Raw genomic sequence first — 26,738 nt, forward strand, 5'->3', positions numbered from 1 at the left:
ATTTTTTTTAATGTTCTTCATAATGTGGGAACACAGACATTATATTTTTTATAGTATAGGTAATTAAAAACATGGTGATACCTAATATGCGTATTTTTTCCAGTTTGTGGAGAAGAATATGTTGTTTTTTTTTACTTTTCCAAATTAAACTAATACTTTTTATCCACCAAGGTGTCTTGAAGGTGAATTTGTTCGATCAATAGTATACTATACTGCACTACTCATGTAGTGCAGTGTAGTAAATTTTCAACAGCTCTCCTATTACACCCTGCCAAAAGCTGGGTGTAAAAGGCCTGGATATCAACCAACTGAAAGAAGTAGTACAAAACCGAAAAACATGGAGGGAGCTCGCCTTTAGGTTCACCAAGGGTCGTGAACGATTAAACAACAATAATAGTCTGGCTTAAATTGCAGACCTGGAGGCCTTGATCAGGCCTCCATTTACAATAGAAATACAGAGACCTGGAATCACATCACAGGGTGCTGATGAGTGACAAAGGATGCCCACTCCTCTTATCAACCCTTAAGTGCTGCAATCTCTATTGACACAGCATATAAGGAGTTACATGCAGAAAGCAGGTGTCTGACTGTCAGTAGAGAGCCTCGCCTCGCTGGAAGTAGACTTGGACATGTTTTTATGGCAGCCTAGCCCAAAGCTCCTTAGTGAACTCTGTCAAAACATATATAGTTGGTAACTAAGGGGTTACTCTACATGTGGATTTTGATGCAGATTTGATGTGGAAGTAAGCCATTTTCAAATCCACATCAAAATTCAGATTAGACATGCAGATTTGGGTGTGGACTTTTCTACATGGTAGTAAACTCCTTGATGAGGATGCAGACTCATCAAATTTTTTAGGTGTGAACAGGGCCTTACAGTCAATGCACTTTATATCATATAAATAAATATCATCGTTTTATAAATAAGTATCAGGATAGCAAACATAGTCAATACATAACACTAAATCTGGACCATTATGTAGTAGAATTCTTTCTACGTTTTCTTCCAGGCAATTTATAAACAGAAATTACTGCTAGATATAATTAATGCACTTTATCTTCACTTTTCAGTGCACACATTTCTTTGTCATGCTCTCAATTTTATTCTACACATACACGATAAAGTGAGCAGTGCACAGATTAAAAACTACTAATCTAATTTATTCTGGAGTTAGTGATCTATAAAATAAAGTTATCTTATTTCTGTCAAGTCTTAACAATATGGCATCTTGGAATACCTAGAAAATGTGGCTGTGTCCCAATGGAATTGAGAAGAATGGAAAATAAAAGGAGGATATAATAGTGGAGGATATTAAAATATGCAAGCACCTTCCAATCCCTTTTGCTAAAAATATGAGAGGAAATAATAAAGGCAGAATTATTGGTTCAGTGAGGTTCTCACAGCTCAGTAAGTCTGTTCTGGGCTTATACAGCTTAATTGACAAGCTCATTATCATTGTGGTTGTGATTAAATGCTCCATTGCCATTTCAAGGATTATAAGAATTCCCTGCTGAGCTCCACATTTCAGGAAGAATGCAGAGAAGTTCACTGTTATAATGATGAACACACCAGAAGTTTGCTTAAAATATAACTCATATTTCACTTCTTAGTACTGAATATGAGGCATTGGGTTTGGTTTGCATCTGTCTATAGCACTATAAAAAAATGTACAAAGAGTAAATAATATTCAACTTGTTTATAATTGAAACATATTGGAATATTGCATTGTCTTTAGACAAATATATTCCAGTAAGGTAGGTAGTGTAGTGTAGGTCACTACAGCAGATGGAGCCAGTAGAAAAACCTTTAATTACAGAGAAAAAAGCACTCAGTCAAGAAGGAATGCTGTAAATGATATCTAACAATGGTTGATGCTGCTTAAAAATTACTGTATATTGAGAATTTATGTAACCTTCTACTTGCTAGGACATATATGGAACGCCCACAGCTTGTGATTGGATACCTGTACGGAGGCTGAAGAAAGCGCCGGCCGCGCTGAATTCCGTCTGCCGGGACAAGGTGAGTATATATATTTTTTTTATTTTTACACATTTCTGGATGAATTGCCGGGAAGGGCTTATATATTTAAGCCCTTCCCGACAATTCATCCCGCGATCGCCGGCAGCCCATTGCTTTCAATGGCGCCGGCTGTATTGCCGGCTCCATTGAATTCAATGGGCAAACATCATTCTTCTCTGCCACAGCTGTTACAGCTGTGGCAGAGGAGAATGATTTGTCTACTATATGTTCTCAATGGGGTCGGCGCTGCTGCCGCTGGCCCCATTGAGCGCATATAGAGAAGAACAGGAATCGCAGATCGCAGATAGGTGCTATCTGCGTTTTCTGTTCTATAATTTATCAGACGAGCGCATAAAAAACGCTCATGTGTCCGATACCATTGCAAAGCAATGGTTTTATAAAATCGCCGGACGCATGCGTAAATCGTGCGAAAAAACGCCCGTCTGACTGAGCCCTCAGAGTGAAACCTTATAGAGTATTATTGCTGTTATTATTAAATGATATTCCCTGCTAGGGACCACGCAGGACCCCTCTCTGTGAGCCCGAATGGGGAGCTGCCCTGCAGAAACAGCTCCTGTTGCAGCAGACTTTAAGAATTCCTCACCCGGCAACCACTACTGAGCCCGCCGCCCGTGAGCAAAAGCAGTAGTGGTTGCCGGGTGAAGTATGTGCACTGCAGTGAGGAAATGCTGCGGATTTTTTGAAGTACCCTTACAATACATATTTCCTGCAGTGAACGCTACAGTAGTAATGCCCGGCTGGCCTTGGCTTTTCTCAATAAAATCAGCTGTCTGCTAGGGGTGCTGGGAGTAGGGGTCCCATTCTAAAAGTTGTTGGCTCTAATGAGACATCCTATTTATTTTTATTATTACCAATTCCAAGTGCTGAGCCGGACAATGGTCAAGGCAGAGCGACCAAATAAATGCAAAAATTAAGCCTGTGTGTGTCCAGGTCTAGAAACTTCCTGACAGTGTGACATGTATCTAGTAAGGTTGCTTTCTGCTGCAACATGAAAGTTTTTGTTGAGATCTAAAGTTTGTAGACTTTTGTGTAGTGTATGTGGTCCAACCCCGGTGACAGGCACAATAAGTACCCTCTCCATTCTCTGTAGTCGTCTCACCTCTTGTGAGAGTTCAGTCTATTTAGTGATTTTCTCAGTGAATGTATTGTGAATGTTGTGAGTGTTTGGAGTGGATACATCCATGATGTATTTTTTCGTTTTCTTATGTTTGTCAAGGAGTGTGATGTCTGGTCGGTAGTGGTGGATTGTTGTGTCTGTAGTTATGGCTCTGTCGTAGTTTTCTAGGACTGTCTGTGGAATGTATTTGTAGTGTGGAATATGAGTGTCTGATAGTTGGTGCTGGTCTACAAGCTCTTGCTGGATTATATTTGACTACACCTGTGTAAATAATCTGTCTGTGCCAAGTCCTTGTAACTGGAGGCGATGTGTTGTATTCTTTCTGCCACGATGTGGCATTTTCGGCATGTGTCATCAGTAAGTGTGGTGTCTTCTAGGATGTGTTTTCTGTAGTTTTTGGTGTTTATGACTTGATCCTGTTTGACAATCATGAACCCCTCTGTTTCTCCAAAGAGGTAACCCCGAACCAACAAGGGTTTTGACGCAGTTTTGTCAACATGAGCCAAACTGAGGTGAAAGTTATGTCTACCATGGAGCTCCTTCTTGACCCATTGACTGCTTAATGGTGTCGGTATGTTGTGCAATGCCTAGATTACAGGAATGTACGTTTAGTGGTGTGTTGTTTCTGTCTGCTGGAGTTACTGATTTATGTAGCTGGGAGGTCTCTTGTTTTCTATAAAAGAACTCTAGCAGTGTCTGTATTTGTTTGTAGTGTAAGTTTCTGATGTCGACAAGGCCTCTTTGCAGGGGCTAATTAGCCTCTCTATTGCAGACTTATTATGATTGTTAAAAATAATAATAATTTTTAGGTTATTAATCCTCTGTATTCGGGAAAAACAGCAACCTGCATTAAAAAATCATTTGTCTAAAGAAATAAAAGCAGCACAAACTATCCAAGCAGGCATGTACAACAAATTATCCATAAGTATACAGATTAAATCTATACTATCATATCCTTCAGAATAGGTTGTGTTAATCACCTCTGTGATTACTAGTGATTGTAGTGTCTGATTATAATCAAAGTCAACATTTCAGTGTTTCAGCAATCAAATAAATTGTTCTTTTACTCATCAAATATTGATTAGAAGTAATGAATGGTAAATGGAATTCTTTAAATGGAATTGGCCATGTATTTGATGCTGTCACTGAGGCAGCATCACTTAGTAACAAACATGCTGATTGTAGTGGTGAGTCACTTATAGGATAATGTCCAGCAGTTTTTAATAACTTACAGCATGTTTCTGCAGCTCCCAGCAAGAGTGGAGTGGAGCTTATTCATGAGGGGCAGAGAGTTCCACCCATTCACCCCCTACTGACAATCCTCTAGCACTTACATTGCATACTGAGAAAACTGACAAATGGGCGGGGCTAATAGGTCCTCATGAATAAATTGAACTCATCTCTTGCAGAGAGCTGCAGTAACGTACATAGACATGCTGTAAGTTCTTAAAAACTACTGCACATTACCCCATAAGTAACTGACTACTGAAATCAGAATGTCTGACACTACGTTATGCTGCCTTCAGTGAGGACAGCATAAAGTACACGACAGGTTCACTTTAAGTATGCAATAAAGCAATAGAACATTAACATGCAATGCTAAGAATCAGTATCAAATTACTTCATTTGTAGGCTATTTGCAATACCTAATTCACGTATTAGGTACTGCTCATATTTTAATGGACGGCATAATTGAACAAAGAAAAATAGAGCTGGTGTAACACAAAGAAAAGGTAATTACTAAAGATGTGACAAAAAGAGGAGATATCACAGGAAATGAAATACAGCATTTCAAGGCTGAATAGAAATGTTAGAAATGTTTTTTTTTTCTGGAATATTACTTCGTAGACGCTAACAAAAGATGATAATGGAAATGTTAGCACATTATAATTGTTTACCCTTTCTATCTTCACCTGGAAATTAGGAAGAGGGATTGAGTTCCCAAGATGGTAATAAGCTATTGTAGGATTAAATTGTTCTAGTTATTGCAGCTACCAACTCCTATCGGCATTCTAAAGGTCCCTTTATATGGACAGGTAATTTGAATATGACCAGTGACCAACAATGAGTATGCTGGTCAGTGCTTGTTCCCTCTGTATACAAGGGCGGATTATCTGCCCTATGGTGATGACTGATTGTTAACATGATCACTCATTTCTATACAGCAGTCATTGATAGGATGCACATATTCTCGTTTACAAGAGAGATCTGTGGACAACTAGCAAGCATTTTTAGGGCTCTTCCACACGAGCGTATATCGGGCGCTGTTTTCACGGCCGGCCAATATACGCTACATTCCAATGCATCAGATCCCATGGCCATATTCCCGTGGTGTATCTTTCTGGCTGGAATACGTCGGCCGCTGCATGGTCTCCTATGGGAGCCAATGACAGCGGCTGGAAAAGGGAGGTGGGAGGGGGTTTAGCAGCGTGACTGCTAAACTCCCTCACTCTTCTCTCCTCCTCTCCTACTGTTTGCAACGGGAAGCGGGAGGTGGGAAGGGGCAGGGCGGAGTTAAGTTGCACGCCCTCCCATTGCTGGTTGTGGACAAGGGGCGGACCCACTCCAATTGCAAACAGCCAGAGGGAGGGAGAGAGGCAGTGAGTCGGCAAGGGAAAAGAGAGGGGAGGCAACAGCTTGTGGCCTCGGCATATATGCGCCGGGTCCCGTGCCATCTGAACGAGTGCACAAACGGGCGCACGTAAAACTGCCTACGGCCATGTCAAAGAGGCCTCCAGCTCATCTAAATGACATGATCAGCCCGTGAGCATTTGCTTGTTTGTTGGCTGATCTTTCATCTTATTAAACAGGCTGATTGTTGGATGGACAAACATTCGTAGCATGGGTCCAATACTCGTCCATTGTAAAAGGACTTTTTGGTTTATAATTAGAGATGAGCGAGCACGCTTGGTAAAGGCAGATACTTGAGCGAACATCGCTCTTCTCGAGTATCTGCATACTCGTCCGAGCAAATGCGGAAACAATGCTATCAGCACTACCCGTGGAGATTTGCTGATAAGAGTGAAGGACGATTTTTAGGTTGGACTGAAATCAACGATCAGCTAGCAGTGCCCAAAAAGCGCACGATGGATACGCATTTAGACGCGCTGATGATCGCTAAAATTGGTATGTTTCTGGACACAGGACAAACAGCAGTATCCATTTTGGGGTGCAAATCCTCATTTTCATGTGCACTATATTAAAAAAAACTGTCTTTAAAATGACATATTTGCATTAATTCCTGAAAAGAAACTGTGGGGTTTAAAGACTCCTGACACCCCTGAGTGAAAGTATTAGGAGGTGTAGTTTTTAAAATGGGGTCATCTGTGGGGGTATCTATCATTCTGACACCTATGAGCCTTCGCAAGCTTGGCTTGGTGTAGGAAAACAAAGTGATACTCAAAATGTATATTCAATGTTAAATTTGTACGTCTTCTAAATGGTAAAAAAAAAACCAATGTTTTTCCAATGTGCGTCCAGATTAAAGTAAACAGATGGAAATATATATCCTATCAAAAAATTCTATATTATATTTGCATATATTTGAAATATTGCAGTTGAAAATGTAAAAAAATGATGATTTTTTTCAAAATTGTCCCAATTTTGACGCTTTTAATAAATATACACAAATTCTATTGGCGTATTTTTATTGCTTAAATGAAGTACAATATGCGGTGAAAAAAACAATGTCAGAATCACTTTGATATGGTGTAATTGCATGTTAAAGTGACACGTCAGATTTCCAAAATTTGGCCTGGCAAACAGGCTTGATCACTAAGGGGTTAAGTAATATCACATTTTAATTGAGTTGAATTTTACCTTACAATTGTTGTCTATTAAACTTTATTTACTAGAAATGGCTACATTCCAAAACCCAAACTGGAATATGGGATAATCTTGTATCTCATCTGACACAAATCCTGTCCTATAGCTTGCAATTTTCAGTTAGTGTCATATGACTGATATGAATCTACAGATCCCCACTGTCATGAAGCATTACAACTAAGCTTAAACAGGAGGACAAAAAAGGTTAAATAAAAATTGGATGAAATGGTTGGTATGTGGTAGAAAGAAAACGCAAAGAACTACTACGGTATTAGCATTCTCATGAACGGCAGCTGCAGCTTATATTCTGTGAAAACACAAAATGAGGGCTGCTGCAAATAGTTGCCAACCATCAAAATATCCTTTGCCATCTGCACTGACAAATTATAGTCAATGTATTTGAGTATTAGAAATATACAATGTACATAGAATTTCTTGCAACTTTAAAGAACTCTTGGAGATTTCCCCAAACTACCAAAAAAAGTAGAAATCATACTTATAACGTAAAAGCAGCATGTTTTATGAATCCAGAGCTAGTTCTGTTTTTGTTTCCCGCTTTTATACAGAAAACTGTATTGAGATGGAAACTAGCATGGAACCATAGGGGAACCCAGCTTTAGTGGCAAAATTCTCATCTTCTGCTACACCACCTCTCCCACTTGTCTGTCAGGTCTGTGTTAACACTAGTCTATAGTGAAGTGACACCATGTAGTTATGTTGACCAGTTGCTGCAGGCCACAGTGAGTTTTTTTTATCACTATGGATGCAACATCAGCAAGTCATAGTGTATATAAAATCCAACTGAAGACCAATGTTGCCCTACCCAGTGCAAAAAAATGTAAAAGTTTCAACTTAGAAAAATACCATAATATATGTACTCAGCAATTTATGCCTGTCTCGTGGTTCCCCAAGCCTGACCACCCATCCTACCAAAGTGTCTACCCTCACCCTGCCTCTTTTTTCCTTCTTCTACACACACATTTTTCCTCCCTCTCTTCCCTCTTCCCCTTTCTTTTCCTTCTAATCTTTAACCCTTTCCAATCCAATTTTGGATTCAGGGTTTCCTAAAAGGCTTTCTCTTTTTGCTGTTGTACAACGGTGCCATCTGCTGGCTAAAGCCAGTATGTGTGCACCAGAGAGGCTCCGACAGAGGAGTGGCTGGTAATAGACGGTAAAAATACCCTGTTGGACATCTTCTGATGTTGGAGCTCTACAAGCTTCAATCAGAATGTAGGAAGACATCAGACAGTGGATTGGAAAGGGTTAAACTTGTCTTCATCTGACTCAGTTATCATTTAGGTAATTTCACATTACCCATTGTGTTTCTTTACAACTCTCTATCCTCTATAAGCCTTATGAAACTGCTTATGTAATACTATCTGGGCTTTTATGAAATGTTGTTGAGTTACCCATGTTGACCCCCATTGTTCTGTTATTGTTTCTAATCTTCTGTTAATTTCATTATGTGTTTGTTTTCTTAAATATCTGAAAAACTAATAAAAACTTTTACTACCAAAAAAATGTTGTAATCTAGTAAAAAGCCTTCAAAGATGGAGCATCACTTTAAGTACTTCAGTTTGGGTTTCTTTTTCTGCCAGTCTTCTAATCTTCTATTCATTGTGTCACAAAGAGAAAAGAAATAATCCGTCAATCATTGAGACTGGAATATGTTAAGCAGAATGCTTTCAACTAAAATTACAAAATTAATATGTTTTACATAGTGTTTAGAAGCCTTTGAAACTGTGGACCACCAATAGATTCCCCCATTGCAGTATAATTGCTGCCATATGTTTTTTTTATACAGAACTACAATTTAAATGAAGTTTACTTACTGGAAACATGTACAAAACAAACCCGAAAACAGCTTCTCAGCTGTTAGATTGCGCTTCCAACATATGGCAATTTGCAATTAATACCACAGCTAAATGAATACTAAAAACTGTGATGCTTACTTAGAATGAGCCTTTTAATCATAGATAGTTCCCAAGCAGATGAGAAAAGCTTTTTGATTTTATAAGTATTTAACGTTAAGGTATCATTACATCTGTTGTTCTGGGATGTTCCATGGTGTCCATCACCTATAGCTGTACTTTGCAGCAACATTTGCCCATTGCAGCATGTTAATGTGAAGTGCCTCGTCCCATGCAGATGACTGTATTTAATAATGATAACCTGCACTAAAACACATAAAGACCATCTCCCTAATATTTCCTTTACAAGCCAGAGTGTTTCTGTAAAAGGCCTACAGAGTGGTGAGCAATTCAAATTTCTACAGAGTTGCAAAAGCAGACGGTCATAAAACAGCATCTAATATCTATGGCTGGCTAACAGTGTAGGATTTAGTAGTACCCATAATTTGTTCGCCATAAGGATTGAGAGATTCTCTAGGTCCATAAGGTCTGGTAACTATAGGAGGAAACTCCTTAACCACTTGTTTTTTCACGTTCTGGGTCTCTGGGCTTGATTCCTCACGACACTGAAAACACGTCAGCCTTGTAGAATAAAGCTGCGGGGTTTGGGAGTGTGACAGCTTGGAGAAATTATTTAACAGATAACAGCAGTCACGTTGAAGTTAAGAAAAAAGTTTGAAAATTTTAAGTTTCATCTCCCTTCACGGATCCGATCCATGAGGAGAGATGAAACTATTTACCTAAGGCCTCCGTCAATGTCCCCAATGATATCTTCAACCAACCTTCCTCTGTTTCTGCGCATGTGCCTGCCGGCAAAATGGAAGATGCATTCGCAGAAGCCGGGGAGCTACCGGGAAATTCAAAATCTCTTTGCTCCCGGCTACTAAGGGTAGGCATCCGTGAGGGGAGATGAAACTTCTTACTTAAGGCCTCTGGCGATGTACCTCGATACAATCATCAGTCCTGGGCCCCTCTGCTGTGTGCACTGACCTACATTATTCAGATCGCTAGGTATTATGCCAATGAAATTTACAAAATGTCCCAGGGAATGGTCACCTTACTGCAGTTCCAGGAGCAGCTTGTTGAGCGCCTTCTGTTTGAGATCACTGCACCTCAGCAAGCTTACAAGTCTGAGGGGGTGCGAAGGCTCACAGAGTGCTACTTCTTACACCCCATCTCTGCCACTGAGGTCAAGAAATACTTGACCAAGGGCATCTGTGGAGGGCATTGTATCGTTTTGGCAGCTTGACTGCACTACAAGAGAGCAATAGGGCCTGGAATTTATTCAGTTGTGCCCTGAAAGCCATTGGGTGTTCCCTCCATTGCAGGCCTAGCCATGTGTTTAGTAAACAGATAGGGGCTACAATTGGTATGTTTCTGAACATGGGACAAACAGGCGTATCCATTTTAGTGTGCAAGTCTTCATTCATATGTGTGCTGTAGAAACATTTTTAAAATGACACAATTGCAAAAAAAAAAAAGGAAAATCATACTTTTTTCCTTTTTGCTTAGATTCACTCAAAAACGGTGGGGTCAAAATATACAGTACACTCCTAGATGAATTTGTTAAGGGGTCTAATTTTCAAAATGGGGTTATTTGTGGGGGTTCTATATCATTTTGACACTGCAAGGGCTCTACAAGTGTGCAATGGGGCCTAAAACACCTTCAATCAAAATTTCTGTTCTGAAGGCCATCGGCTGCTTCTCTCTTTTGGGCCCCTTTGTGCAAACACATAAGATTAGGGCCACAATGGGTATGTTCCTAAACACAGGACAAACCCCATTTTGGGGTGCAAATCTTCATTTTCATGTACAAAAAAACCAACTGTTTTAAAAATGACATATTTGCAAAAATATGAAATTTTATTTTTCTCCTCTAAATTGCAATAATTTCTGAAAAAGCTGTGGGGTCAAAATACTCATGACACCCCTCAGTAAATGCATTAAGGGGTGTATTTTTTATAATGGCGTCATTTATGGGTGTATCTATTATTCTGACACCTATGAGGCTTTGCAATCTTGGCTTAGTGTAGGAAAACAAAATCTCCCTCAATTTTAATAATTAATGTTAAATTTGGATGTCTGCTTAATTGCTTTAAAAAAACTTAACATTTTTCAAATGTGCTTCCAGAATAAAGTAAACAGATGGAAAAATGTATCTAATTAAAAATGTGTACAGAATGTTTTTAAATATTTGAGATATTGCAGTTGAAAATGTGAAAAATGACAATTTTTTCAATATTTTCTCAATTTTAATAAATATATAGAAATTCAATACAATTCTATTCTTTTTAGCACCTAAATGAAGCACAATATGTGGCGAAAAAACAGTGTCAGAATTACTTGGATATGCAAAACCTTTATAGTGTTATTGTAGGTGAAAGTAACATATGTCAGATTTCCAAAATTTGTCCGGGTCATTAAGGCGCAAATTGGCTTGGTCCCTAAGAGTTAAAAGAGATTCCTTTTGTATTTTTGACCTAAACAACCCACAACCAAATAGACTAAAGGCCTTGTTACATGCAAATATGATATAAAATTCGTTCAAACGGCTGAAGTGAGCAACAATTGTTACATGTGAAAGCAAAACTTGTCATTAGTGGGCGTTTAAAATGGCTTGCTGACTCTTCCCATGTTGTGTGAAAGCTCCCTGCACAGTGCTTCCATAGGAAGTGCTAAGCGGTGAGCAAGAAGCAAATGAGACGCCTGAGAGCAGCCGGAAAGTCTTTCAGTTTGAAAGCAACCTCAGCAGTGACGTCAGCGTTTGTGCAGTCGCTTAGCAGGCTGTCAGACCGTGTAGAATAAGCTTAAATCAATGGCAGGATTAATAAATTGAGTAGTGGTGAATCACTTTTCATAATCACAGTGAAGTAATTTGTTCTAGAAAGAATTTCAGATAATCTTGGCTTTCCTGTATTTTTATACATTTTAAATTTGAGGTTTCCTGATTCATCATGTCAAAAGTAAATGGTTTGGACAGCACACACTAGTTTTTGAATTAACAAAATTTATCTGCTAGTCCGGATGTTCACATAAGGCATAAAGCAAGATTTCAGGCTGAAATGCCCTTTATCAAGCATATAAAGAAACTTGGAGTATTAGGGCTTAAAGGTAACAATGTTCAGTCAGGCTATGGCTAACATCTAGAAGTGCAACAATCAGAAAAAGTCCTGTGATCTGGTATGGGAAGGGGGGACCTCAAATGTCCTGTTGAGGGGCCTTTATGTTGGAGAAACAGGACAAAAACTGAAAGCCAGGATGAGATCACATCGCCACACAATTTAAGAAAGAAAGAAAGACTGAGTTACCTGTGGCGAAGCATTTTTCTAGTCACAGACACAACATAGAACATATGAAAGTTACTATATTAAAAGGCAATTTCAAATCTCAACGTCATAGAAGAATTTGGGAGTACAAGTTTAAAAACATCCTTAACACTCTCAAGAATGTAATGAATATCAGGGGTGGGTTCATGCATCATTGGAGAATTGATGAGAAGTCTGTAGCAGAGATAACACACAGGCCTGGTGACTCTCTAAGACCAATTCAGAGACCATAAAACTGTCAAATTCCTATCAGTGGACTAATTAAGTATTTAATCCTCTACCTATCCTGTTCTGGTATTTTTTTAAGTGCAAATTAATCACACCATGTCTGTGCCTTTTTATATGTATGTGTTTATAGATGTATGCCTCTTCGGATCTATTCCACTAGCCTGAAGAAGAACTCTTAGTAGGTTCGAAAGCTCGCTTTAACATCATGTATTGTTGTTCGCTATTGAAGGTATCATATCTACAAGATTACTTGGTTTCTCTTGCTGAGAGCGTTCACATATAGCTCTACTGGCTAACATGGTACTAAATGTTTTTCTTTTTACAAAGGTGGGTGGAACTGACTCCCAACAGGCTATGAGTAGGGTTTTACACTGAATTTTGTAACTGGACTGGTTGATAAAGGGTCATTTTAATAGAATGGAGTAAACTTGTTCATGTCTTTTTATCCATCTTGTGATGGATCTTTGCATTGTGTTCACCCTTGTACCTTTGTATCAGGTGGTATGACCTTTTACTGTAATTTTTAAGTAGATTTGATCCTACTTTTTGTGATTTGTTTGTAGTATCACAAAACCTTAAAGGGTTTTTTGAGATTTGAAAGAAATTGCTAGGGGCAGAAAAGGGAAAAAATGCTCACTTTTCAGATGTCCTCTGGTCCAACACTGACACTTTGGTAGCTGCCGGTGCCTAGTGCTGGCGTTACTGGAATTATCCATATTTTGCCTAACTCCAATACAGACATCTACATCTCTGTACAATATCTCATTTTAGTGAAAGATTATGGAACATAATTAAAATATGATTTATTAGCATAAATATTACCCTTTCTTTCCAGCATTTCCTGACATCTAATGAACACACTGAATATTAGACACTTAAGAACTAATGTTTACTGTAGTAGAAAACTAATTATACTCTTGAAAAGAACATATTAAAACAAAGGATCAAGGAATCACTTTCACATTGCAGTTTCAAGGACACTGAGTTTATTAAATTCTTGATTTAGACAAATGGGGAGATGCCTCGTGGACATTTCTCTGCGTTCAGATGCCTTTTTGTAACCAATGCTGCCAGCGCAGTCAGCATAGGTCCATTCCTCTCTTTTTTTAAAGTAGTGGTTTACATTCTGGCGATGACCTATGTCCCATGCAAAAAAGAGGCAGTATTAACTAAATAGAACTGCAGCTTTTGGCTAGTAGAAAGAAGAAAAAACATTGAGGTTGCCATATTTTAATTAAAGGGGTTGTCCCGCGATAGCAAGTGGTGTTAAGCACTTCTGTATGGCCATATTAATGCACTTTGTAATATACATCGTGCATTAAATATTGGCCATACAGAAGTGCTTAACACCACTTGCTTTCGCGGGACAACCCCTTTAAGGATTTCAGAAGGCTGGAAAATCTACTCGTATGTTATTGGATATTTTGGGTCCAAAAATGCAGAATGATGGGCAGCATGATTTCTTGTACAGCCAAAATATCATTATAGTTGTCATGCAGATTAGAAGTTGTCTGGTTTCTTGTTGTAGAGGACTTTGTATGTCCTTATTTTAAGGGCTTTTTACACAGCCCGATAATCAGGCAGGGGCAATGACTGAGCAAATGTTCACTAGACAGCACATGGCCTTTTTTTGTGCACCAATAACCCCATGTGAACGGGAGAAGTGCTGCTAACAATGATAAGAATTACTGTATGTATTATAATTTGTCCTCCATACATTCTGAATCAACCTGTGTGAAGCTCAGGTAAACCTTATTGATTGGCGCTTCTTATATGGCTCAAAGAGAGCCATGCAAGTGGATCCTTCACACAGGTAAAAAAAAATAAAAAATTGCATGACTTCATTGCATTTGCTCGACGGACAGAACTCGTGATGAATTAACACCTTGTTTCCAATGGGCTAATTTACATGGACATTTTTCCTCTTGCAAGGATCCTGCGAGATGGACAAACTGAAGCATGTTACGTTTGTGGGCAATTGTGGTCCAAGAATCTCCCATTATTGTCTATATGGGGGGTAAAAACTTGCATCACATTTGAATGTACACGTGGTTTTCACGCGACAGCGGTGTGATTTTTCACTTTTTCTATTGAAACAACATGCGATTTTTCATTTGAGAAAAACACGGGTGAAAAATGGCATATCCAGCAATGTGATGCATTTGGCTTGAAAATTGCAGTTTTACTAGTGCAAAATCGGATGGAAAGCTATCGCACTCGCCCCCGTATATATAGCCTTACTGGCAGTGGACACATTGGGTGGATGTGCTGAAAGGAAAAGAACACCAGAGAGTACCATAACAAGTGATATCTGCTAGAAATGATTCGAATTGAAATGTAATGTTTAGGGTATGGTCACAAGGAACAGATTTTTGCTGTAATTTTGTAGGAAAGTTCCCAATGAATCCTGGACAAATTCACATTTAATTCATTTTGTGGTGGAATTGTAAAGGCTGATTTCCGCAGTGAAAATCTGCAGCCACAACTGACATGCCGAGGATTTAAAACCGCTAAAACCTACAGTGCAAGCTAATTCTGTTGTGAATTCTGTATTTTTACTATAGTACGTGAATGACATTTGATAATATTTCATCCACTTTACTGTTAATGTAAACACTGTGGAACGCAATTTCGTCCCGTGTGACCAAACCCATTAACACAAGACAACCCCTTTAACCCCTTGAGTGGCACGCCCGGAAATTTTCCGGGATGAGCTCCACTGCCGATAGTGATATAGCCCGGAAGATTTCCGGGCTATGTATCACTATGGGAGCTGCAGAGCACAATGCCACAAGCTGTGTCATTGTGCTCTGCCTGCACTCTCCCACGGAGAACAAAGCAAGGGCTTTGAACAACAGAAGCAGAAGATATTGCCGATATGCCGGCAATCTCCTGCTTCTAGGTCTCCTGCTTTGTTTACAGGTTGCTATAGAGACCATCGGCTTGTCAGAAGCAAGCCGATGGTCTCTGTGGCAGGGAGAGCTAGTGCTTGGCTGTCAGAGGACAAGCAGGCACCAGCTCTTACAGCAGAGATCAGAGAAAACCTCTGATCTCTGCTGTGTTAACCCTTTACATTCTGCAGTCTATGTGACTGCAGCATGTAAAGGGCTGTCACTGCAGCATGTAAAGAGCTGTCACCATCAGACCCCCAGAAAGTGATCAGCGGGTCCTGGTGGATCCCTGTGGAAGTCCCCTAAAGGGACAAAAAAAAAAAAGTTAAAAAATTATAAAAAAAATAAAAATAAAAACATTTGTCTCCCTTTACTTTGTAAAAAATGTTAAATAAAATCACACGTGGTATCCCTGCGTCGTACTGACCCAGAGAAGGAAGTTGGTACATTATTTAACCCCTTAATGACATGGCCCCTTTTTTTCTTTTTTCCCCATTTCTTTTTTTCCTCCCCGAAACATAAAAACTGTATAAACTTGCTATCCCCAGAATCGTGTGAGAATAATGATATCACATTATTTATTCTGCACGCTGAACGCCGTAAAAATGAAATCCAAAAAACAAATGGCAGAATTTCTTTTTTTCCCCCAATCTCCCTACAAATGTTTTTACAAAAGTTATACAATACATTATATATACTCAAAAATGATGCCATCAAAAAGTACAACTTGTCCCGCAAAAAACAAGCCCTCATATGGCTGTGTAAATGGAAAAATGAAAACGTTATGGCTCTTGGAACGCAACTGCAAAATTAGTTGAAATTCAATGATTAGACCATTTAAAAAACCTGCCCTGGTGGGCACGACAGGGTGGTAAGAAACCCGCCACTCAAGGGGTTAATGCTTATAACTTGGCCAGGCTACTCAGGATTGTTAAAGCATATTTACAAATCATTCCTGGTGGGATAGATGACATCAGTTATTAGACAGTATTTTAGAAGAGCAGTTCTAAACTATAACTATGGTTATTTCATTAATTGTATTACATGAAGTCCAAACACGAGATTTCATTGAAACAGTGTAGTTACCATATTTTCTAATGCAGGCTGTTTACAGTGAAAGCAATAACAGGTGCAAGTAGTTACCAGATTTCATTATCTCTAACGGCTCGTTCACACTGCCATCATTTAGTTTCATTGTTCGGCTTAGTACTAGGATCCTAACGAAGGTAAAATGGGAAGTGCTGGATCTGAATGGTACCAGAGAGACCCTATTGACTATAATGGGGTCCGTCTGGATTCATTTATGCCCGCCAGCATTTTCCAGAATGAAACACTGCTGCATGCACACTATTTCGTCCTAAATTTTAACAGAAATCTGTGACTGAGGCTCTAAATAGAATCTATGACGCAGATGTAAAGGATCCCTTAGTGTACTGAATAAGAACCATGTCAAACTGGAAGGAGATAGATTGTGAAGGACAAGTCCAGTGTATTTCTCCTATATCCGATGGCAGGGTAAATAACCCTCGTATTGCGCTTGTTACTATCATTAAACACTCAACTGTATAGTGTTACATTATTTATTATGGAATCCTACACATCTGCTGTCTTCAGAGCTGATTTGTGTCAGCAGAAACATCACTTGATTAGATTACCTGCTTGAGCTTCTTCAAGTCTTCATCAAGCTCTAGATTGTCCAAGATAACCGCCACAAACAAGCTGAGCAAAATCTATTTATAAAAAGATAGAAAACAAATACCATCATAAGATTAGTAGCGACAACTTGTACGCATCATGTTCCGTCTTGTAACAATGTTGCTTTACATTACATTTACAATTAAAACGCACCCAGATAAATTACCATTAAACCTCAGCAGTCGCCAGGAAGAAGAGCGCAACCACTTTAAAAAGGGTAAAACAGACAAATCGACCAAGTCTCTATGGCATACAGCCCTGAAATCTAAGGGAATTAAGTACAGTGATTCATAGACCATTATTTCTTATATTTATAACTACCCTATTGTGTTTCAGGACCAAATTTTTTCCTGGGACTAGCAGGGAAAGAGGGAGTATATTATCTGCAGTAGTTGTTCTCTGCTGTCTCTCCGATCATCTAATTTCCAGTCCTGTTATCAGCCGTGAAAGATGGCCAGTCTGAAGACTAATTAAAGGGGTTGTCCCGCGCCGAAACGGGTTTTTTTTTTAACCCCCCCCCCCCCCCCCGTTCGGCGCGAGACAACCCCGATGCAGGGGTTAAAAAAACAAACCGGAGAGTGCTTACCTGAATCCCGGCGGTCCGGCGTCTTCATATTCACCTGCTGAAGATGGCCGCCGGGGTCTGCTCCCTCCGTGGACCGCAGCTCTTCTGTGCGGTCCATTGCCGATTCCAGCCTCCTGATTGGCTGGAATCGGCACGTGACGGGGCGGAGCTACACGGAGCCGGCATTCTGCACGAGCGGCCCCATTGAAGACAGCAGAAGACCCGGACTGCGCAAGCGCGGCTAATTTGGCCATCGGAGGCCGAAAATTAGTCGGCACCATGGAGACGAGGACGCCAGCAACGGAGCAGGTAAGTATAAAACTTTTGATAACTTCTGTATGGCTCATAATTAATGCACAATGTACATTACAAAGTGCATTAATATGGCCATACAGAAGTGTATAGACCCACTTGCTGCTGCGGGACAACCCCTTTAATGCTTCACAGTGCATTGATAGCGTTAGACTACCAATACACTATACCTGCTTCCCGACTGGCCAACTCTGTTCACATGATCAGCAATGCTCAATCACAGAACTATAACTGTAAGACAAGTAAGACTATGGAACTCTCTGCCTGAGGACACAGTAATGGTAAACTTGCTAAAAGACTTACAGGGGTTTTCCATGGAAAATACTATTGATGACCTCTCCCCAGGATAGGTGATCAATAGTTGATCGGATGGGGTGTGTCGCTCAGGACCCCAACTGATCAACTGAGTGGGCGCATGCTGTTAATGCCGTAAATACACAGAGGTCAGAGGGGAAGTCTTCATGTCAACCTCTGTGTAGTGGCTTGTAACTGCAGGCATGGCTCTCTTTGAAATGAATGCAAGCTGCACCTTTGGTTACGAGCGCCGGCCACTACACGGAGGTCACCGTGGAGCCGTCCACTCCGACCTCTGTGTATTTGCAGCACTGACAGTATGCGTCAGCTTAGCTGATCAGGCAACAGACCCCAGCCAATCAACTATTGATCACCTATCCCGAGGAAAGGGCATCAATAGTATTTTCCTTGGAAAACCCCTTTAAAAAGAGGCTTGTATGCTAGATTACTTCAGAAGGGCCGTAGGAATTTTAGTTAACTGTAAATTTAAAGGGGTTTTCTAGTGAAATACTATTGATGACCTATCATCAACTGTTCAGGCACATGATGTCAGCACCACAATAACAGAAGCCTCTGTGCCAACCTCCCATATAGGGGCTGGCACTTGTAACTGCAGGCACGGCTCTGATTGAAATCAATGCATGCCTCTTCGGATCTTTTTGCATTATGCCTGAGGAAGAACCCTCAGAAGTTCGAAAGCTCCCTATAACATCATGTATTTTTGTCAGCCATTAAAAGGTATCATATCTACAAGATTACTTGGTTTCTCTTGCTGGGAACAATCACACTTTATAGTCATTTAATTGTAATGTCTATGAGAACAACTCCCCAGCTGAACAGATTTCCTGAAAATGTAGAAACAAGAAATTTAAATAAACTTACCGTATATACCGGCGTATAAGACGACTTTTGAACCCTGAAAAATCTGCTCTGAAGTCGGGGGTCGTCTTATGCGCCGGTAATACAAAAAAAAAAAAAGTGTAAAAAAAAAAAATTCATTACTCACCTCCCACGGCGTTCTGTCGCGCTCCGGCAGGATGTCGCTCGCTCCGGCAGGCTGTTGCTCGCTCCTCGTCCCCGGCGCAGCATAGCTTTCTGAATGCGGGGCTTGAAATCCCCGCTTCTAGAAAGCTAATACACACGCCGGCAGCCATGACATCATTGAATGGCTGTGATTGGCTAAAGCACACGTGGCTTCAGCCAATCACACTATTCAATGACATCATTGAATGGGTGTGATTGCTAACACGTGCGCCTTCAGCCAATCACAGCCATTCAATGCTGTCATGGCTGCCGGCGTGTGTATTAGCTTTCTGGAAGCGGGGATTTCAAGCCCCGCATTCAGAAAGCTATGCTGCGCCGGGGACGAGGAGCGAGCGACAGCCTGCCGGAGCGAGCGACATCCTGCCGGAGCGCGACAGAACGCCGTGGGAGGTGAGTAATGAATTTTTTTTTTTTCTCCACTGTATACCGGCGTATAAGGTGACAGTTGGGGGGTCGTCTTATACGCCCCGTCGCCTTATACGCCGGTATATACGGTAGTTAAGATCTAACAGAGGTCCCCTGTCCAGTTTATAATTATGCATTGTATATAATAAAGAGAACATTCCAGTCCTTCCACAAGAAGACTGAAACACTTACATAGAATCAAACATTAGAAATGACATTTAAATAACTTAGTGATCACATCTATTTTCCTAATATATCATACTACAATCATATTCTTATAATTCTTATCATTTCCCCCTAAAACAAACAATACCCTCATCATCATCATTCAGTATGTCATGCCTTGAGGGCCATTTTTTAGTCCGATGGCAATCACAATAACTCCCAAAGTTTATTAGATTGTTGGAAGATGTTTTGCTATTATTTCTTCAGCGCTTCTTATAATGCGCTGCTTCTAATTATAGTTTTTATTGTTCCATTAAATGTACAACAATATCGAAAGCACAGTCAGTGTTTTTATGTAAAAGGTCTTTATCTTTTTATTCTTAATGAATTATAACAAAATGGCTATTAATATAAAGATAATTAACTTTCTATAACATCTGACTTAGTCAGAAAACGTTTAAGCTTCACTTTCAAAATAGCGTTTTGCAATGTAATTTAACCTTTTAATGCATACTCAGATGTGATGGAGTTTTTTTTGTTTTTTTGTTAAGAAATGACGTAGGTCCATACGGAATCTTATAGATTATTTTTTATAGGACAAACCATTTTCACATTTGTAAGTAGCAATACAGGAAATGTTAAAAGCATGCTCATCTTCAAAAATCTGACTGAGTTTCTAGGTCCTAATGCTGAAAGCCCAGAGATATTGAGGGGGTGATTTCTGAAATGGTCTAAAACTAAATGTTCTTTGTTGCACATAGCAACCAATCACAATGCGGCTTTCATTCCTAATAGTGCTCTTGGAAAATAAAAGCTACTCTATCTGTCACATCCATGCAGGGTGAAACCACGCAGCCTGGCACGGACGTCACCAAACTAGACACAGATGGACTAAACTAAACAGAGACAGATGGAACAAATACAAACCTGGGAATACTTTCCCTTAACAAACCAGGACATTGGTGGGTCCCTGCCTGAAAGCAGGGCGATAGTCCCTATAAGGATAGCTCCATGTCTCATACCTAACGGACCTGGTCTGTACTTGAATGACCATAAGGGATAACCGGATAAGTCAGACAGGCAACACTGCCACACCAAATGCACAAAACGAGACACGGATTCGGGCGTCCACACACCTGCAGGCAGAAGGGAATTGGGCTTCTGCAAACGTATGGATGGAGGGGATTCGAGCGTTCACATACCTATGGACTGAATAGACGGACAAGCCAAGACCGTATGGTCCACCTACCAATAGCTGAAGGAGAACAAACAGGAGGAGGCTCAGGTGTCTACCCACCAACGGACGGGTAGGACAATCAAACATGAACCAGTCATCTGACTACCAATCAGACAGGTGGATCAGACATACGAACAAACGGACTGACAAGCAAGTAAACAGACAAATTAATAAATGTTCAGACAGATGGATGAACTGATGAAATACAGCATAGCATGCACCCCTCACCATGACAGACAAACTGGATGCAGACAAACAGAGCTCAGAACAAACAAACAAAAAGAACAAGAACCAGATAGGCTGAGCTCTGGCAAAGCTGAATGCACACCACAGCAGAAATAGGCAAAATTACCAGCGCTCATGGCAGAGACTAGTCAGATTATATAGCATAATGATATCTCCGATTTTTGTCAATCAGGGGAACTACTTCCCAGACAACCGATCACAACATCCACTGCAGAGAATGATGCAGCATGTAAGAGAAGAAGGAAAACCTGAGGTACTCCCAACAGCAAACATCAAGTACTTCTGCAGTGATGGCATGCTGCAACACTCCTGCTCTTATACATCCACAGGAAACATCTTAACTTAGATGGAAAGGTGATTGGCTGCCTGGACTATACCAAAACAGATGGATAGTTCAGACTGCCAGCCAAATCACAATGTGATACTGTGATTGCTTGCTATGGGTAAGAAAGACAGTTTTCATCTACTCTATAGTGCCTATGTCAACTTCAAAGCTAACCAGTGCGGCTCAGTATACAGATGCTGCCTTAAATGACTGGAGTCTTGGATTTGTATTTTAACAGAATTTGCCCTGAATCTGCATATTCAACTCTAGGATTCTGAGGATTTCTTCTGAGTTCCAGGAGTCCATTTACATTCAAAAATATATCTGTAGGTTTATAGACTCCTATGAAATTGACAATAGCATGTACAGTTGCAAGAATAAGTGAGTGAACCAATTACCTGGATTTCTGCATTGACTGCTAATTAAATTGTCATAAGAGATCTGGCGCTATTTGGCAGTGGGAGCCGGCTGTTACTGATAGCCGGGCTCCCCCTGCAACAGTGGGGTTGCATTGGAGCAGCGACCCCCACTGTTTACCCCTTCCCGGCCATGATCTATGTAGATTGCGGCATGTGAAGGGTTCACAGAGGGAGCGCGCTGTCCGTCATTGGACTTTCGCGATATAATCGCGGAGAGCCCGACGGGTTACCATGGCAACAGGATGCCAGATACCGGCGTCCTGCAATGCCAGTGCCTGGGATCGCTGTGACATGCGATAAGGAAGTGCAGGACACAAGTCCTGCAATGCCTTATCATAGTGATCAGAGCTGGTATGGTGCAAGTCCCCCACAGGGACATAAAATGTATAAACAAAAGATAAAAATAATGTCCAAAAAGAAAAATGTAAAATAAAAAATGTAAAAAAAACCCCTTTTTTGTGCTTTTTCTCATATTAGCATACATTTTTTTAAAATTAAAATTCCACATATTTGGTATCATCGTGTCTGTAACGACGCGTACAATAAGTTCAACATGCTTTTTATCCCGCATGGCAAAAAGTGTAAAAAAACCCCATAAAAAACGCAATAAAAGTGATCAAAAAAGCCAAATCTATCCCAAAATGGTACCAATAAAAACTGCAGCTCGTCTTGCAAAAAATAAGCCCTCACAGAGCTCAATCCATGGAAAAATAAAAACCTTATAGGACTTTGAATCCAGTGATTCAGGAAAGAAAAATTATTTCCAAAAAAGGGTTTTTATTGCGGAAAAGTGGAAAAACCTTAACAAAATATAGGAACTTTGGTATTCTTGTAATTGTACCGACCCGCAGAAAAAATGTATTGTGTCATTTATGCTGCATGATTAACGCTGTAAAAAAAAAAAATCTATGATAGAAGTGATGTTTTTCTCTCCCTGCTATCATAAAAAAATTTGTTTTAAATTTTAAGTTTTACAATATAGTCTATGTACCCAAAAATGGCACCAATAAAAACTACAGTTCGCCACGCAAAAAACAAGCCCTTATACGGCCGTGTCGACAGAAAAATAAAAAAAGTTATGGCTTTTGAAAAATGGAGATGAAAATCTGCCAAAAATCTCTGCGTCCTTAAGCCCAAAATAGGCCATGTCATTAAGGGGGTTAAATTAAATGAAAACTCGCATTAATTTCCATTATTAGTGCTTATCAGTGATTTATAAATAAAATAACAAAAAAAAAATTTATCTGAAAAAATTAATGTCTGGGCGAAAATTTCAAAACTTCATGGATGCTGAGGGTCACCTCACAGTTGTCTGATTGAGCGAAAATTTTGCACAGATCGATTTTGTTGTTGCTTGGAAAAAGATAGGGGGGTGCAAGCTAAACTTTTAGAAAGTTGAAAATTGAAAAAAGTTGAAAAATTGCTCACTTGTCATTCGCGGTTGTTTAAGCTGATTTTTTAGTCAGCCTAAAAAACCTTGTTGGCGCGCTGGCTTTTTTTCCTGTGGAAATGCTCCCTGCTCTGCGCTTCCCATAGGAGGTGAAGCACTGAGCGAGAAGCGGGCGCAAGCCCGTGAGCAGGCGGCAAGTCTTTGAGTTTAAATGCTTTGCACGAGCGCTGACGACCTTAGCGGTGATTTCAGTGCTTGTGCAGTTGTTTAAAAGACTGTTGGTCCAAGTAAAAGGGCCTTTACTCCACTATTTACATTAAGTGATTATTGCGCCTGCTTGCTAGCTTTGTTTTCAAATATCTACTTGTATAAATGGCCTTTTCACTACTGGTCAGTTAGTACACTAGTTCAGGATGACGAGTTAGAAGTTTCTCTATCATCTGTGTTATAAATAAATGTCACATCCTTTAAGTGACCCTCCAGTTTCAGGAAAAAATTCTGCCCTGGGACAAGAGGAGGAGGGGGTGGATTACCTGTTGTTCTTCTCTGTCACCCCTCTGATCCGATAGTTACAGGCCCCATTTTTAGCTGTCCAAGATGGCTGCAGAAATCTTCTAATGACCTAATGCACAATATGCACTGCTATCTCATTGGCCATTGCTAATTACATGAGCAGCTCTGGCCAATCAGAGAGCAGGTATAGTGAATTGGTAGTCTAACAATACCACTGCACTGTGGGGATTAGGTCAGCCATCCTGGACAGCCAAAAATGAGATCAGAATAGTAGAGAAGAACTGCAGGTAAGAAATCCTCCTCCCCCTCCAATCCTGGAACAGAATTTTGTCCTATAACCAGAAGTGTTGCTTTAATCATTTTAACTAGAAATCTACTTTTATAATTGCATAGAAATATGGTAGGTAAATGAAGGCATGTGAATTACCACATCTTTGAAGGACAGATTTTGTTCTATTCATTCCAGCGTTTTACAGCTGACCAGCCAAATATAAAACCTAATCAGTTTATTGTTTGATCGTGATTTTCTCTATAGAGACATGCAATTGAAAAGTACATTGACTTAGCTCTGTCAAAATCCCAGCAATACTGTAATTAGTTATTTTATTTTCCATACATCTTTGAATGTTCTGAAAGTATGTCATGCCCAATCACTCAAGCTAGTAATTTGCCATCTAATGAAATGATGGAGTTGTTGGTTGAATTCTGCGTATCTTGCATTCATTTTTAGCTTTATTTTTAATGGTCTATTTCCACTGAATAATGTAAGACTCAACCACATAAACCCAGGTAGAAAGAAAATGAAATGTAATTGTTCAACTTATTATCATCATCACATTAGATGAACTTTTTCACCTAAGAATTTGAGAACTTCTTTCCATATTTTTTTTTTTACAAAATTTGCACTTCACATGGATTTAGAAGTTTTCCTTGAACCTTCGGCAAAGTGTTAGATGGGCTCTGCTTTTATAAAAGTACTCACATTTTGTTGTTGCTTCCTTTCCTTCCACACTGTTACAAATATAATGAAAACTGTGTTCGAAAGCTGTGGACCAATAACCATGTTACTCTTTCTGGGATGGGAACCAGAGGAGCTGGTGGCACGCTTTAATACAGGCCATTGATAACAGCCAGCTACAATGCTGACTTAGGGCTCAGTCAGACGGGCGTTTTTTTGCGTGATTTGCGCATGCGCATGCGTCCGGCGATTTTATAAAACCATTGCTTTGCAATGGTATCGGACACATGAGCGCTTTTTATGGGCTCGTCCGATAAATTATAGAACAGAAATAGCAGATCGCACCTATCTGCGATCTGCGATTCCTGTTCTCTTCTCTATATGCGCTCAATGGGGCCGACGGAAGCAGCACCGACCCCATTGAGAACATATACTAGACAAATCATTTTCCTCTGCCACAGCTGTAACAGCTGTGGCAGAGAAGAATGATGTTCGCCCATTGAATTCAATGGAGCCGGCAATACTGCCGGCTCCATTGAAAGCAATGGGCTGCCGGCGATCGCGGGATGAATTTTCGGGAAGGGCTTAAATATATAAGCCCTTCTCTGCAATTCATCCAGAAATGTGTAAAAACAAAAAAAATATATATACTCACCTTGTCCCGGCAGACGGAGTTCAGCCACGGCCGGCGGCAGTTCTCCTGAACTGCTCAGATTAGTATTCAGAAGCCGGGGATTTAAAATCCCCGCCTGCTGAATGAGCTGCCTCTGATTGGTCACAGCGTGACCAATCAGAGGCAGCTCTCACTCACACCCATTCATGAAAGGGTGAGTGAGTGCTGCCTCTGATTGGCTCAGCGCAGGGAACAATCAGGGGCAGCTCTCACTCACACCCATTCATGAATTCATGAATGGGTGTGAGTGAGAGCTGCCTTTGATTGGTCAGGCTGTGACCAATCAGAGGCAGCTCATTCTCTGAGCAGTTCAGGAGAACTGCTGCCGGCTGCGGCTGAACTCCGTCTGCCGGGACAAGGTGAGTATATATATATTTTTTGTTTTTACACATTTCTGGATGCATTTCCGGGAAGGGCTTATATATTTAAGCCCTTCCCGAAAATTCATCCCGCGATCGCCCGCAGCGCATTGCTTTCAATGGAGCCGGCTGTATTGCCGGCTCCATTGAATTCAATGCGCTGGACAGCTCCGGCCCGTTTCTATTGAAACGCGGCTAGGAGCAGTATTTTCAGGCGATTTTTCGGCCCCGGTCATGCGATTTGCGGATGCGCATCCGTCATGCGATCCGCAAATCGTGTGAAAAAACGCCCGTGTGACTAAGGCCTTACACAGTACTGAAAAAAAATGTTTTGTAAAGCTCGCTTTCAATGGCATCTATATGTAAGCAACAGCCATAGTATATTTGGGCTACTATACTGTACATCGAAGCACACAAAAATAATAAAAAATATCTGAGTCTGAGATTGTACCAGACGTAGGACCGCTCACATAACTCTTAAGTCTATAGGGATCTTTTCTTCACTATCTTTGTAAGTAAGCTCTAGGTCACCCAGAATTATAAATTTGCTGTTTGTATGGAATAAACCTTTTATCACCTCTGCTAACATGAGTCTTATTCATAGTGTGATAACAGTATCCTTATTTAAACTGTCTTTCTACCTCAAAGTTGACATCATTACTTTACCAAGCAGAAGGCTTGGGGACATTTGAAACTGTTTTCACTGTGAGTGCATGGATATATTGCTTATTAAAGACCAGATAAATAAAAATGAGTTTTCTGTTTATTTGATACTTTTGCATGTTTTACTAGTTTAAATC

General features: G+C 40.2%; 1 protein-coding gene across 2 annotated transcripts in view; it reads right to left on the minus strand.

Annotated features, from left to right (window-relative positions):
- The window catches only part of NALCN (sodium leak channel, non-selective), a 421,791-nt gene that overhangs the window by 162,923 nt on the left and 232,130 nt on the right, over window positions 1-26,738 (minus strand). For both annotated transcript variants that reach the window (XM_066593014.1, XM_066593005.1), the window contains one exon: window positions 16,994-17,068. In XM_066593014.1, the coding sequence (XP_066449111.1) occupies window positions 16,994-17,068 (75 nt within the window). The remainder of the gene's footprint in view (window positions 1-16,993; window positions 17,069-26,738) is intronic.

This window comes from Eleutherodactylus coqui, chromosome 1, assembly GCF_035609145.1.
Source record: "Eleutherodactylus coqui strain aEleCoq1 chromosome 1, aEleCoq1.hap1, whole genome shotgun sequence".
In the NCBI taxonomy this organism is placed as follows: Eukaryota; Metazoa; Chordata; class Amphibia; order Anura; family Eleutherodactylidae; genus Eleutherodactylus; species Eleutherodactylus coqui.